This window comes from Pyxicephalus adspersus, chromosome 2 (genome assembly GCF_032062135.1).
Source record: "Pyxicephalus adspersus chromosome 2, UCB_Pads_2.0, whole genome shotgun sequence".
Classification (NCBI taxonomy): domain Eukaryota; kingdom Metazoa; phylum Chordata; class Amphibia; order Anura; family Pyxicephalidae; genus Pyxicephalus; species Pyxicephalus adspersus.
This window is the reverse complement of record NC_092859.1, coordinates 125,439,965-125,456,160: the sequence shown is the minus strand read 5'-3', so window position 1 is coordinate 125,456,160 and position 16,196 is coordinate 125,439,965. Positions and strand designations below refer to the sequence as shown.

Below are 16,196 nucleotides of genomic sequence, written 5' to 3'. Positions count from 1 at the left end.
TGTAACCGTAGACCTTTGATCTTCCTGGCGCTGATCATTGGCTGAGTATTTGCCATTTTGGCTGTTCTATCCATTGAAGGATGGTTTTCCCATTTTCTTATCTTTTAGGTTTTGGTTGCCATTTTAAAGCATTTGAGATAATTTTAGCTGAGCCAGGTGATCATTTCCTGCACTACTTTCCAATTAACATTTTTTATCAAAGTACACTGTTCTGAAAAATGTTTGGAACAATCCACTTTGTTGAACTCCACACTGCTAACATTTCCTTTTCATCACTTTCTGTAAAGGAATAACACATCTGATTTTTCTTCATGTCTTGATTTAGAATAGAATGTGTTCCCAATGCATTTGTGTGTATGGAAATAACTAATATAGCTAATTGAGTTTTATTCACATTTTATTCAGCCGTCAGTTTATTGTACACAGAGCTGCACGTACCCAGGTGCTGGTGTAAATTAACTCCAGTGCAGGCCTTGTATTCAAGGTTGGTTGGCTGTTGCCAGATTTGGAAATGTTTTAATTCCTTACATTCACCTGTTTAACTGATTGATAAAAATCTAATCAGCCAATCACATGACAGCAACTCAATGCATTTAGGTGTGTAGACATTTGTCATGATGAACAGTTAACATTCAAACCAAGCAGAGAAGGTTAAGAAAAGTGACATAGCAGGGTTGTTTGTGCCGAGTGGGCTGGTATATTTCACAACTTGCAGATCTGCTGAGATTTACAGACAATGGTCTGAAAAGGTGGAAAATATCTAGTGAGTGGCGTTTTCTGGGGAAAAATTCCTTGATCTTAGAAAGTCAGACTGGTTCACGTTGATAGAAAGGCAGCAGTAATCCAAATAACTACACGTTACATTACAACCAAGGCATGCAGAAGAGCACAAATGGGCTACAGCAACAGGAGAATGCACTGGGTTCAACTACTATCTGCTAAGATCAGGCACCTGGGGGGGCTACAACTGGAATGGCCTGACCAGTATTGGAGAAGATTGGACAAAGGTTGCTTGGTCTGATAAAACTATTTCTGCTGCAGCAATTGTATGGTAGAGTTGGAATGGGTGTCAACAACACTACATCATACACCTTTCCTTTTATGAATGGATTAGGCTGATGTTGTGCTGCAATGGTGTCTGAGATGTTTCCTGGGCAAACTTTGGACCCCATAGTACTGAACGAGCATTGTTTAACTGCCACAGCCTAATATTACTGACCATGTTTATTCCTTGGCTGCAGCAAACCCATACTCTAATAACTACTACCAGCAGGATAACACGTCACAAAACTCAAATCATCTCAATCTGGTTTCCTTACCATAACATGAGCTCACTGTGCCCTCCATAGTCACCAGATCTCAATCCAATAAAGCACTTTTGGGATGTGGTGGGGACAGAAGATTGTCATAATGGATGTGCAGCAACTGCATGCTGCCATCATGTCTATATGAACCAAAATCCCTGAGGAATGTTTCCAGGATCTTGATGAATCTATGCTATAAAGATTTATTGCAGTTCTAAAGGAAAAAGAGATTCCGACCCAGTACTAGCAAGGTATGAATGTATATTCCAACTAGATGTTCCTGAAACTTCCACAAGAATCATATTAGCGTACAATATTGATGGGCACCACAAATTCACATGTTTTAATGTTTAACTGAAGTATAACTAAAGCCTAGAGTTAGACACACATATTGCTTCCATCTAAACCCAGACTTTGCAAACTGTTGCTGTGTGAGTAATGCATATTTAAAGAACATCTATTCAAATTTTTGGATGTTTTAAGTTCAACTTAAACTTTTAGGTTCAGTTTCTTTTTTTAAAGTTTCTTTTTTTGTATATTTATGTTCTTTTGGTATGTGACCAAGCCTAGGTACACGCATGCAATAATCGTTGTTGGAAAGGATCTTTCATGATTCTTTCCAATGACAAAAGACTGCATGCATGAACGAGCGCTGTACATACAGCAACGTTCTGCTCTATGCGGAGGGGAGGGGGAGAACGACAGAGCGGCACCCTGCTGCGCGCTCTCCCCCTTCATCTGTAGATCGGCCATGATGGTCGTTCAGACGGTCGAGCGCCATACACACAACAGATTCTTGCCCGATAGGACGAGAATCATCTGACGTGTGTATATAGGCATAGCAGCTCCAGATCCTTTCTCATGTAGTATTCCAGTTGCAGAATAAATGAAAGGCATGCAGGTAAAAACAAAAGGGTATTTATTAAATAGCCTATTCATGGATTCAGGCTGGGATGACTTCCGGTAACGGGTATTTAGGAAATTTGCAACACAAGTCATTTCCATCGTAAGTAACAGTTAAGGCTATGAAGCTTTAAAAACATGGCGGTAGGTGCATATTTTGATAAGTACCTGATATAATAGCCCCAAAATCGCATTTAAAACATCAGATTATGTTATACATTCATGGGTAGTTTAAACATAATTATATACTTTTGTATATATTTATATATATGTACAGTATGTCTTGATTTATCCATTTACAGTTTCAGAGATTGAGATGTTTCCTGTAACAGGTAACAGCATTAACATGGGCCAGCCATATTCTCATATAAGACTATGCAACTGTGCAGCGAGTATACATCTAATGAATATGCAGTGCCTAGCAGATCTATCATCACATTCTTACTGCATCCCGTTTCAATCCGCATTCCTTTTCCCTAGGTCAGTCAGTGATGTGTTAGCAGCATATGAAACAGTTTCCTTCACTTTGATGAAGAAAACCAGTCTTCATCTTCATATAACTTATCAGTAAAACGAGATATTTAAGGCACTTGCTATCACAAACCTTTCATGTCATTCACTCTTTTTAGCCATCTTGCTACTGTAATGTCTTGCAACACACTGCTCAGCAATGCATTGTGTTCAAATAGGCAGCAGAGTTCAGATAAAGAATTAAAAGCAATAAATAGCTTCCATTTCAGTGCTTTGGTGTCCTTCATTTGGGTGGTGTGTAGCTGGAAGGCTGGCCCCCCGACAGGCCGCACGGCTGTCATTTGGTCTAATATTCTCAAATACAGATCTTAGGCACTTTAGAGCTACTGAAAGATGATAAATAGAAAAGGCCGGGATGGTCCAGATGAAGTCCAGAAGCTAGATCTTGGTCACATAATTATTAGGGAAGAGTCCTTGTTTGCCACGTAGTCGGCCTGTCCACCATCCTGAGTGATCTGCAAATCAGAAGAGATTTAGGAAGTCAGATATAAATGTGCACACAGATAGGAAGGGGACAATCACTAACCTATAATTAAAAAAATGTCATCATTTAAAGACAATGTAAGTTAAAATGTTGATTAAACAGCATTGGAATAAATGTGATTCTGAAAAGGAGGCAGGCAGTAAGAGTATATATTGCCTTTGATACTTTTACCCCAGATAGTGGGAGAACAAAAATTCTTTTGTAGTAACTTTAAATTTGGAAAACTAAATGTAATCCATTTAGTATTATGGAAGGCATAGAAGACATGACCTGCACACAACAAAGGCATTTTAGGAAGATTACACATATATTACATTGCTAAAATGTACCTTCTTTAATTATATCTATGATGTCATTGGCATTAAAGCTAAGCTCGTCTGTATCTTGTGCATCGTATGCATACAGGGCCTTGCACTGCGGCACGTTTGGTTTTGGTTTAGGTTGGGGTTTAGGTCTTCCTCCTCCTGGAGGGGGTCGGTTTGATGTCTGCCGACGTGCACTATAAAAAAAAAAAGAATAAGACAGGTGAAATGACAATTCTGGAAGAAAATTTTTGGTAATGAACTGCACATACACACTACATTGTTTATATTCTCAGCAGACATGATTGGCATAGAATGACCAGCAGGTGGAGCCGTTTTAACAAGTTTGCACATAGATGTACAGAAAATGACAAATCTTCCTGCAGCAGATTAAAGAAACTTTTATTCACCATACAAGCCATAACAAGAACTACATGCTTGGAGAAATGATTATATATTTAGGGTATATCATAAATGTCCTGATAATGAAAATTCATCCTATTAGTCAAGCAAAGTCATATTCTGAATATACCCATTGTAATGATACAGTCTAATTGTGAAAATGTTAGAAGTAACTTGCAGCAGGACAGAGGCCGCTATCCAATCACATATTTTTTCAACTTGGTTGCTATTATACTATGCCTGTACAATCAAACACACACACCAGAGACATTTCCTTAATGTATCCAAACTCAATAACATCTTTAATGCAGCTTATCAGTCCTAAAATGTGGTGGTTACATTAATATAATTTTATTAAATGAAAGCAAGTAATTCTATGCATAACCCAAAACCCCTCTCTGCTTCTTGTCTACATTGCATAGGGTGATGTTCCTTGAGGTGAGTCACGCTATTTGCTGGCAACGTTGTTGTTGTCTTGTATGCGGATGCCCCATAAGAAAGCGACTTCCTGTGATGAAGGCGATAAACCTTTGAATCCAATATGACAGACCCTCTCTGAATGGTTATCTTTGCTTTTAATGGGCTTTTCCACTTTTGCTGTTACTGACCTGCAGCCTGTATATAGTAAAGAATCTGCAGCATGTACTTTTGCCAACATTCCTGAAGAAGCAGACTTGATCTGCGAAAAGTGTTGAAAGTTGGATATATGTTTTGAATCAGCACAAAAATCTGTACTGTACTGTATGTAGGTAAATACTTATCAGATATATGGTTCACAAGAACTAAATATAGCCTTCATAGGTTAAAAGATTGTACTGATTTTCCTTTGGTTATGTACTATGCAAAAAAAATGTTTTTACAATGTTTTTATATTTTGTTACTAATAAATTTCATTTTTTTATATAAAAAAAAGTAAATAATTTTTCTCTGATTGAAATATGCCAATTTAAAGTCCCAACTAAACTAAAATATCTTTGCATACCAGATGTTCCCTTGCAGTTCACTTTAGGAAAGAATAAAAACTGATAAGAATGTTTGACATATCAGTTCAATTTGCAGGAAAAAAAAAGAGGCAACTGGAGTTCTGCAAGCTAAACAGTTGTTTTCTGCCCCCCATAAAATCTGTAAGCTGAAATTAAATTTATATATAGCTGCCGAAATATCCTCTCACTTATACAATAACTGCTAATATAAATGCAGGTCTTTATCTTCCTGGCAATGGACTCTTCTTGTATCTATCTAAATGAAAACTAGAGAAGTGTAGAAATGTACATCATTTCATATCCTGTTTGTATAGATAACACTCCAGGAATATTGGTTACTCTGACACCTCCAAACATGCAAAAAACTCCATCGAGCTCCTCTAACGACATTTAGCTCTTGACATACCAGAATTGCAGTATCAGCCTCAGATTTGAGATTATTCAGCATTTAATTTCCTGTTCACAAACAAGATTTGACCTCATCCTAACATCAGTAAGTACCATGTGCCAGAAGTTGACATTACATACGGCTGCTGTATAGGTCTAAATTTAGACACACAACATGCAATACATTATAAAATATTCTTGGAGCAGAATGAGGTTTAGATTGTGCAACGTGTCGTTCCTGACGCTGCTTCTGATAATTCCCGTATAGGATTTAGATTTTTTTGCTTAGTTATAAAGCATTTCTGCCGACTATGGATAATTTTATAGCCCACATAACTTTTTTTTGTGAAATAGGTTTCACGGCACAATTTATTGCGACCTGTGGTTTTTACACTGCTGCCTTAGTCTTGCTAAAACAACATTGTCTCAGTATTAAACCACCAAGCTGGTTAGCAGCAGCTGCTGAGTACAAAGAGCCTTTGACGTGTAGTGGTCAATTTGTCTGTGCTGTCTTGTTTGTCCTCACAGTATAACTGTGTCTTCCATTGCTGCACTGCAAAAACACTGATCACATAATCTTCCTTCAAGCTGGAAGGGCTTTGCTCCTGTCTTTCCAAATGAGAAATGTGGCAAAAACTCATTGCAAATGACCCGATTCCATATAAAGATCTTGTCGCGTTTAAAGGACTGAAATACTAAATTACCAGTAAAGATGGAAAGTGATTTTACCATACAATCTATTGTCATATGTGATAAGTCATTTGGGGGTAAATGGGGCTTACTGTTGATAACTGGCACTTCGTTAATGGCATCAACCGTGATAGAAAAAATTTAATAAAGCCATACTATTTTTTATTTACAACATCTTCTTATATCTATCCATAATATTTTAAAGCCGCTGTATATTAGTCAGCATATGTTGGTTTAGTATCCTTCATAGCCTGGTCTGTTTGAATATAGCACAGAGCTCCAGCAGCCACTACTAGAAAGGGAAGGGTTCTAATCCTAGTTCAAAAAAATCTGGTTCCATTCTTGGTCTCGCCTCCTATTGTGTTTGACTTCCCCCACCTCCTAGATTGTAAGCTCTTCGGGCAGGGTCCTCTCCTCCTGTGTCACTGTTTGTATTCGTCTGTCATTTGCAACCCCAATTAATGTACAGCACTTTGTAATATGTTGGCACTATATAAATCCTGTTTATTAATAATATTAACAATAAACACTGCAGCAATAGCGGAATTTTCATGTCTCTTTACTTACTCTCCCTCAGCTTTCTTCTGCTTTCAACACAGATCAAGCCCCACTCCAGATTTTGTCATCTCAAGACATCAAAGGCAAAGTTTGTTCTTGGACTTTTTCCTAAATATCAGATTCTTTCACATTTCTCCCCTAAATTAGTTCTGCTCTAAGCTGTTGGCTGCTGGGTACTAGGGTTTATTTCTCAGACCTATTTTCCATCCACGCTCATGGCAAGGGACAAGTAATTCATTTGCTTGGATTGCAGTACCAACTCTATGCAGACCACATTCTAATCTACATCTCAGTTCCTGACCTCCCAACCACCATGTCCTTGGTTATCGATCTGCTATTTTCTTATTAATGTGCTCCTGTTTCCTGATAAAAACTGTACTTGTGGCATTTTCACCTTTACTTTCTATTGCACTGCCTGTAATTGAAATGCAGGTAGTTAGCACCCCAATAACCTCAACCTACCAAGACCAATGGCTAAGAGTAATATCTGAACTCTTCTCCAAGCCGTGCATTAGTTCAGTCACCTCCAGTCACTAATCCACCCCTTCCCCACACAAAATGCTACTAAAATATACACATGCACCTTGGTCATATCTTATCTGGACTACTGCAACACCCTCCTATGTGTATCTACTAACAGATTGGTACCTCTCAAATTGCTATTGAATTTGCCTCATTTACCACCTCTCCCACTATTTTTATGCTGCTCCTCGCTGCCAATACCCAGAGAATTCAATTCAAAGTGCTAACGCTCCCTTTAAAATGCCCATAAGCTCTTAGAGGAGTCAAGCTACAAAGTTTATGATGTAATATGATTCATTTGTGTGAATGGCAAGTGTCAATAACAATAAACCCAAACGGTCTTGGTTCACATGTTCCTTTGGGAAAAAGTGATAGTCATGTCCCTGGCCTTTGAACACATAAGATTGCAGAACAAAGTCTCATTGTGAACTCCCTTACAGAAGCTGAACTCTGAGTTCAAGCAGACTAGTGTGTACAGCAATATGCACAACACAGTTGAACCTGAATTTTTGCAGTGGTAGGAGTCACAACTTGGACTGCAGGCATTGCATAGACATCCCTGCATTATATCTTCTATTTTACCAGCAAATGCAAACCAAAAATACAGCAGAACATTTGGCTTTATAGTGCGAGTTAGAAATAAGGTTTGTAGATATCTCTAAAAGGAAGGAAGGAAATACTTTCCTAATTGACCCCTAAAAAAGGTTGTGCCTTGTAATCTACGACAAAAGATCAGTAACTGTTGAAGTCTTTATGCCAAACAATCCTCTGCTAACAAAACTCAGCCCATTCTTTGGGGATTACATTGCTGCCTTCTACTTAATGTCTCTGGTAAACCAACAGGAAAAGCAACCTTTATTATAAATGTACTATTTGTAGCATGCTGAAAACTAAATTCAAAGCAGGTTACGCTGTTTTGGGGAATGTTAAACTCCCATATTTCAATGTGTTGTATATAGGTGGTTGTAAAAATTTATTCCAGATTTCTAGGAATAGAAATATAAAGCTGTAGTAGAAATATAGTGCAGAGCTTTTCTAAGGCAGCATTTATGGAATTAGCTGAGGTCATCCACTGTGTCCCAGCAATATATAGTAATATGCAGATCCTACAGGAAGCATTGCTTTATGGCAGGGTGTTCTAGTCTCTTCTATTACATTGCAACCCTTCATGCATTATAACATTGGACAGATTGGACCTGAAAAAGGTTTAAAATGTTGTCTCAGATGCCAAAGAAACTGCCAAGTGTTATATCTCAAGACAGACTTTATGAACACAGCACCACTAAAGTAAAGGTTCTACCTCAAATTAATTTATAGAACATTTAGGACTCTTTTATACAGTACAACAAATACGTATGAAAAAGTATCTGCATAACAGTGGATCATTATCTGCTCACACTAATGCAACCATTATATTATTTATCAGTCACTGTCAACTTCTGCCGGACAAACTGAACTAACTGCTGCTTTTCTAAATATTTTTTAACAAAGAGACAAATTCAGATCTGCAATACTTAACCTTTCACATATGTACAGTAATATATTACTATTTGAAAGAAGACTTAAGACACAGCATATCTTTAATAGAGCACTGAATATATCTTACCCTGCAACGCCTTGGTCTGGCACACGCAGAAAGTCCAAGCTTTGTGGTTGCTGTAGATTTCTGGCTGAAGCTCCAGCCACTTGCCTAGGTAAAGATGGGTGGTCCATTGAGATATGTGCTACGTTGCCATATTGCCTTCCAGGTTTCTGTTGCTGATGCCCATACTGGGAACCCTGTATCACCCCATTTTGATAATTTGACCCTATATTCATTAAAAAAAAAAAATTACAGTGAATATTATTACAACTCGATAATATAACATTGATTTCCAATCTCTCCTATAATGTTACAGCAGAGCTTCTATTACATAAAAAGTTTTTCAGAAATTCTCATCAATACAAATGGTCATCTTCCTCCTCATCCGTTCAACTAAACTTGCTGAACAATTGCCGAAGTGAAATAAAATCAATTATATACCACTTAGTTGAATGAAGGTAAAGCACAGTAATTTAGTACTACTAAACAAGAAGCACAACCTACATATATAAAGAGGTTGATTTCCGAAAGGGATTTACACTGAACACTTACTAAGGTGAATTATTACCTTTCAAATGATTGTCCAAGAAGCTTATTAAGCGTGGGGTAAAAAAAAAAAAAATAACCGGAGTAATCCTTGCACATGAATGGATGGCTGAATTCAGCAAAGTTTCATCGCATTATCTAAGCAAACTCCCTCTAGTGAATTATCCACTTGCTACGTAAACTGCTTACATTCTTTCAATTTTTCAAACCCAATTAGTAAACATATTTTGGACTGCATTTTTTAAGTAAAAATATGACGGAAGACTTAAATGCCAGGTGTGAAATCTTTATTTGTCCTGGTCACCAACTACAATACAGCACATTCTATAAAGGACTGTATCATCATATATACAATTATTGATTAGAGAATATATAGTCTTTAATAAGTTACCAAAGGAGGGATCACCAATTAAAGTGCCTGTAGTGATCATTTTAGATAGCTGGCACTTTGCAGACCAATACCATCCTTATACAATAACATCAGATAATGGTGCTTTCTGGTAGCAGCTGCATCAATTTTGCTGTTTATTAAATGGAAGGCATCAGCTTGTCATAAAGAACATGTAATTATCATTACACAAAGTTGGACAGCAGAGCCTGGAGGCAATATAAAGAACAGATCCTATTGTAAGCCAATTCATTCATCGCTCAGCATTGAAACACAGTGAGTACTGAGCACCAGTTAAATGACACATAGGCAAACGAAGATTTACAAGCACTAATGAATAGCTGATACAATAATCTGTCCTTGATAGGAACACTGAAATAAAAACAATACTACTAGGTCATCATCACTGTTAATCCAAATAATTCTGTACCTGGTGGTGGTGGAGCAGCTCTGCTTGGATAAGACTTGGCTTTATTTGTGCCATTTCTTCCATCAACAATATTCCTCCTGGTGGGTCCTGGAACACAAGGGAACAAATCAACAATTACAGAAAGGAATGCTCTACAGAGATGGCACTTCATAGGTCAAGGAGGAGTATTTAAACAGATTGCTCTCTTTACTTTTTACATTATAGTGCTGCTAGTTTTCATAAAAAGTTTTACACAGTATTTGTGTTACTGCTTATCTAAGCTGAAGTTTCAGTAAAAAAAAAATCCAATCAAATGTTCACAGGACACAAGGACAGATACCAAACATGGTACATCTTGAAATTAAATGCGCCAGGGAAAAGTATGAAGCCCAATAAGAAATGTAAATACTTTAATTAGTTACAAACAGCTCTGGCCGTAGAATTACTTTGCACTCATATGCATACATAATACTCTTCACTCATTCATCATGGATGGCTGACAGGTTTCTGAAACTCAACCAGGGTAAAAACAGAACTCTTTATTTACACCCCTTAAATTCTAAATCTCACCCTGACATATTCCTAACTATTAACACTGGTATTCCTCTGTCCCCTCTCCTTTACCCCTCACATTCAGAACATTTCCAGGTCCTGTCACTTTCACCTGCACAACATCTCCAAAATCCTCCCCTACCTGTCCCCTGGGACCACAGAACTCCTTGTACACGCTCTTTATTTCTCGTCTGGACTACTGTACCCTCCTCTGGTATTCCACTAACCCGACTCTCTCCTCTACAATCTATTATGAATGCTGCAGCCAGACTCATCCATCCTTCCCTCCGCTCCTCTTCCGCTGCATCTCTTTGTAGTTCTCTCCATTGGCTTCCATTTCACCTTAGAATCAAATTCATCTCTTGTGCTTTGCCTTCAAATCCCTCCACAGTTATTGTCCCACTTACATTTCTGACCTGATAGAAAAATACTCCCCTACGACCTACTAATGACGTCCTCACACATTTTTGTCGCAACCTAAAATAAATGTTTATTATTTTTCTAATTCACTTTATTGCTATCACGAAGGGAATAATATGTCCCTATGAAATAGTATTGTGCTAGAGAATCAGCCCAGTACTGGGAACACTGAATGCGAAGGTATTTTGCTGGGAATGATGATGGTAATTTTTTAGGGGTGTACAGACTGTGTGGATTTATCAAAAACCCAATTATGACCTATTGTGGTCCTTGTGAACCACCCATCACTTTCATTTTTTCACGCATTTTCTCACTAATACTGCTGCCCTCATAGTCCAAACATCATCCCTCTGTTCAGCCACCCATGTTTGCTCCTCTATATCTAACTGTATTTATTCCACTCATATCAATCCTACATTTGAAAACAGACACTCACAGAAATCTATGCCGTTCTAACCATTTCATGGCCCTATGACTATTTTTATGAACTGTGATTAGGAATGTTTATAGTGCTAAAACAGAAATGTGATTTTGCACAGAACTGAGGCAGTGTAAACCCCCAGGTCATGTTGTAACTGCATTTCACTAAGACCACACACTTTGTGGCTATACAGATCTATTGTTTTATAGACTTCGCATTAAATGAGAATATTGTGTGGCCTTTGCAGCCTCTCATCACAAAAAGGTTGTTGTGGTCTTTTAGCACATTCAAGTCTGGTTCGGGAATAAACACATTGTATATATTAGCATATACTTACGGGAGTTCTTTGGAAGGCCTGGACCAATGCTGACCTGTAACACTTTGTTGCTGTGTTTCAGTATTGCTACATCTCCAAAGCCTTGAACAAACTGTACTTGCCGGGAGCCACTTCCTCCACTCCAGGGGCCCCAGGATTCTTTCTTTAACTTCATTTCAAGCCTAAACAAAGGGAAATTAGAAATAGGAATAAATATGGCAGAACTTTTCTTTTTTAGCCAAGTTTCTTTTTCTATTAGGGTTTACGCTCTCTCAATATGGTTAAAGATTCCTGCTTCTGAAAGTAGATCAATCATTTCCTGCATGAATCAAGAGTTTAGGGGTAAAAGCAGATACACTGATACAAGTAAAGGTGTTGTAACGTCACTGTATAGTGTTTGGTATATTTTCTTTATATATGTATTGCGTTCACAAATATATATAACATTTAAAATTTCCTTCAAGAATATGAAAAACTTTGTATTTGTATATGCAGCCAGCAGGTGGAGCCCACTGCTTTTACATGTTTAAATTTTTAAAGGTCTTGTGAGAAATTATGGTGTTCAATAACACAAACGGAAAGAGTCCCCTATACAATGCCAACAGATGATTCAGCAAGGAAAGTTAAAAGCTTGTGCTGTGTTAAAATCTCTTAAAAAAAATAAACAAATATAGAAATCACTTTCCATGTGTGTACACTACACTAACTGTTTATTTAATCACGCACATTAAAAAGAAAAACAAAAAGCCATTATAGTTTCTCTATAGTGGTATGCTGATCACTTCTCTGACCAGTACTCTTTACCCTGTGTGACATACTTGGCTTACTGACTCAAGTCCATGGTAAATTTGGAGTTGGCAGAGGATCTTTACTTCAGTGGAACATGGTCTCAGAATACGTAATACTAACACAGAAGCCTCATTGAACTCCCCTTTCATTGAAAATGCTTTAGTGATCCTCTTTGCTAAGATGAAAAAAAAAGGCTGCATTTCTGTAACTTCTTAACAGATGAAATAGACAAGCTACAGTTGTTTCTGTATTTTAGTAACAGTTATCAAACATATCCTGAAACAGCAAAAGTTAAAGATGTGCACAGTGCAGTGATGCAGTATTTCAGTTTGTCATTGCTACGGGTTGTGCTACGATAAATGTCAGAGTACTTTTTATCTCTGCATTAGATAATTTGATAACAGCAAAGGTATAAGCTTATTTATAGATCACACTAATCTGGAATGAGCACAATTGCAATAACTAGTAAAGGAGAAAAATATTACTAAAATATTTATTATTCATCATCAAATGTAACCCCCAAAGGAAATATTTTTTTCTTAGAAACCCTAGCTGATCTATGAAGTCCTAGAAGCCTGCAAGCAGCCCAGGATTTGCTTTCGGAGTTTGTAAACCAGATCCAAGTAAATTTACTGCGGTAGAATACTATATATTAGAATACTAAAAAGGAATGTGTGTCCTGGATCTCAAAGATTGAAGTTGAACAGCCATCATCTATAGGAAGGCAAAACCCACTTTCCATGCTTCCTTCAGCCTATTGCTATTGGATAAATCCCTGGATGAAAATTTCATCTATAAATATGTTTTTAAAATAAAGGTAGCCTGAAGGGGTTATTCTTTATGAAAGTATTCAGTCCATATCTTATGTTACAACTTGGAGAACTCTTTTATGTAAGTAGATAAGAAGTTCTGGCTTCATGCATCTTATTCTAACAATTAGAACCTCAGGTTTTATTGCTGATGTCCCTAAAAGGGAAAACCTGGGAGACTTTTTATTTCATGGTATGCCTCTGGTGATAACCAACAAAGTTTCCAGTATGTTTATGTCATTTGTCAACCAAACTTTTGAACCCTAAAAAAGGTGGTGTCCTGGATACATTTTACTAATATTATTATTAATAAACAGGATTTATATAGCACCAACATATTACACGCAGCGCTGTACATTAAATATAAGTTGCAAATGACAGACTAATACAGACAGTGACACAGGAGGAGAGGACCCTGCCCCGAAGAGCTTACAATCTAGGAGGTTGAGGAAGTAACACACAATAGGAGGGGAGATATGTAGTGGTGGGAAGTAGTGATGGTTTCAAAAGACAAGAAGATGGGTAGAAAAGTTTGAAAAAATGGGTTTTGAGCGCTCTTTTAAATGAGTAGAAAGTAGGAGCAAGCCGAATAGGATGAGGAAGACCATTCCAGAGAGTCAGGGCAGCTCTAGAAAAGTCTTAGAGCCGTGCATGTGATGAGGTTATGAGTGAGGAAGTCATTAGTAGGTCAATGGAGAAGCGGAGAAAGCGACTGGGGGAGTATTTTTTTACCAGGTCAGAAATGTAAGTGGGACAAGAACTGTGGAGGGATTTGACGGCAAAGCACAGGAAATGAATTTGATTCTAAGGTGAAATGGAAGCCAATGAAGAGATCTGCAAAGAGATGCAGCGGAAGAGGAGCAGAGGGAAGGATGGATTAATCTGGCTCCAGTATTCATAATAGATTGTAGAGGAGAGAGTCGGGTTAGTGGAATACCAGAGAGAAGGATGTTACAGTAGTCCAGACGGGAAATAATAAGAGCATGTACAAGGAGTTTTCTCTCTGGGGACAGGTAGGGTCTCTGGGGACAGGTAGGGGCGGATTTTGGAGATGTTGCGTAGGTGAAAGTGACAGGACCTGGAAATGTTCTGAATATGGGGGGTAAATGAGAGGGCAGAGTCAAAGGTGACGCCAGGAGATGGACGAATAACAGTATTTAACAGGATATAAATACAGATAAAAATACAAACTTAGATGGCACAGCCTGCAACTATAGAGGAAAGGATGGTTTAGTTCTGCTTTGAGGACACCATTTATGGGTTCTGCAAAGTTTTAAGGCCCTGTGGGGGAAGAACCTAGGTGTTAGAACTGTGACTAGGACAGCTGACCCTATGTCTAATGTTAGATGTGAAAGCTACTCACGTAGTATTGAACTTCAGAGGTAGTTTTCTTTGGGTCTTCTCTTCGTAGTGCTTGGATAAAAGGCTTATGAATTCGGTCTTGAACAGGGATTCCAGCAGACTGTCATACTCTTGTTCATGAAGAATGAAAAAGTCATCCTGCAATGTGCTGTAAAAAACATGGGAAATTGATCATCCTTTGAACATTTCTGCCAGATCTTGCATCCAGTTTAGAGGAAATCTATTCAGCAAGCACATTTTGAGTTATTATTACAGTTTACTTCCAAGTTTACTCCTATTATATAACCTATCTTGAAAACAATATTTCATCTGCAAAACTGTAAAATGTTCCTCTGCAGGTTGTCAAGACAATCCCAGCTAGCATTCCCCATCACAAATAGTTATATATAAATTTCTGTTTTTGTCTGTATTCCTGTTTAAGAGATTTTACAACATAACCTGTCAAGGCTATAAGTTGGAAGAAACAGGTTAACAGAAGACAATAAAAACTTGACAGTCATTCAATCAAACCTTTCAGTATTCTATCCAAAAAATTATGTTTTGGCTGAAATGAATAAATAATTTGGCTGAAATTACTAGTAAATGTATTTATTTCCCTGTTTTGGGTCCTCTTCTCTGATCATCTAATGCCAAATGATTCTTCCTTGGTCCAGCACCGACAGTCCGCTTTGGCAGATCAACACTCATTTACTGTCTAGGGGTGCATCATTACACAGGCCAAGTTCAATTTATCCAGGACTGAGTGGTGCTAACACGCTTTCACATGAGCTTTGTTTAGTCCATAAGGACTTTTTCCATGTGATGTAAATAGTACTGAAACCAGAGGATCAGCACAACACCCAGGATAATTTGGCCTGATTTATTAAAGCTCTCCAAGGCTGGAGAGGATACACTTTCATCAGTGAAGCTGGGTGATCCAGCAAACCTGCAATTGATCTGGATGCTAGCAAATGACTTAAAAGACATCCATTCCAGGTTTGCTGGATCAGCCAGCTTCACTGATAAAAATGTATCCTTTCCAGTCTTTCCAGAGCTTTCATACTCACTCACTACAGGGTGTCTTTAAATGCTGAACCTTAACATACTCTCAGTCATCAGTTTATCTTGATTCTTTTTCCAATATTACAAATCATGTCTTCCTCACTATATATTATTCAGACACTCAGGCTCTACTTATTCTAACCGCCTAATACATATCGGTATGATCTGTGACTGGCTGTAATGTTACAATGATTCATCGACTGACAGCTGTCGCTGAGAAAGGTTAGGGAAAACTTTTGTATATAGCAGTTTTTTTTTGTATAAAAGCTTCAGTGCCAGAATGCAAATGGAACTCGATGACTTTTCTAGATTCTTTTGCTCTTCTGTAGACTTTTCCTTGGATCTGAGCTCTGACTTACTCATGGTGACTGGACTACAATGTCTTACAGATGTTTCAATTTGCAGAATAGTTTTCAAAGACAACATTACTGCCAAAAGCATTTGATCTTCTGCCCTAAAAACTTTAAATGATCACAAATCTGCACAAGCAAATGA

General features: G+C 37.8%; 1 protein-coding gene across 1 annotated transcript in view; it reads right to left on the bottom strand.

The window, feature by feature from the left end:
- Nucleotides 1-384: 384 nt before the first annotated feature.
- Nucleotides 385-16,196, bottom strand: part of MYO1E (myosin IE) — a 46,703-nt gene continuing 30,891 nt past the window's right edge. The window contains exons 13-18 of the mRNA XM_072399089.1: nt 14,662-14,808; nt 11,722-11,882; nt 10,013-10,099; nt 8,673-8,874; nt 3,552-3,721; nt 385-3,193 (exon numbers count right to left, since the gene is read on the bottom strand). Of these exons, the coding sequence (XP_072255190.1) occupies nt 3,117-3,193; nt 3,552-3,721; nt 8,673-8,874; nt 10,013-10,099; nt 11,722-11,882; nt 14,662-14,808 (844 nt within the window). The 3' untranslated portion in view covers nt 385-3,116. The remainder of the gene's footprint in view (nt 3,194-3,551; nt 3,722-8,672; nt 8,875-10,012; nt 10,100-11,721; nt 11,883-14,661; nt 14,809-16,196) is intronic.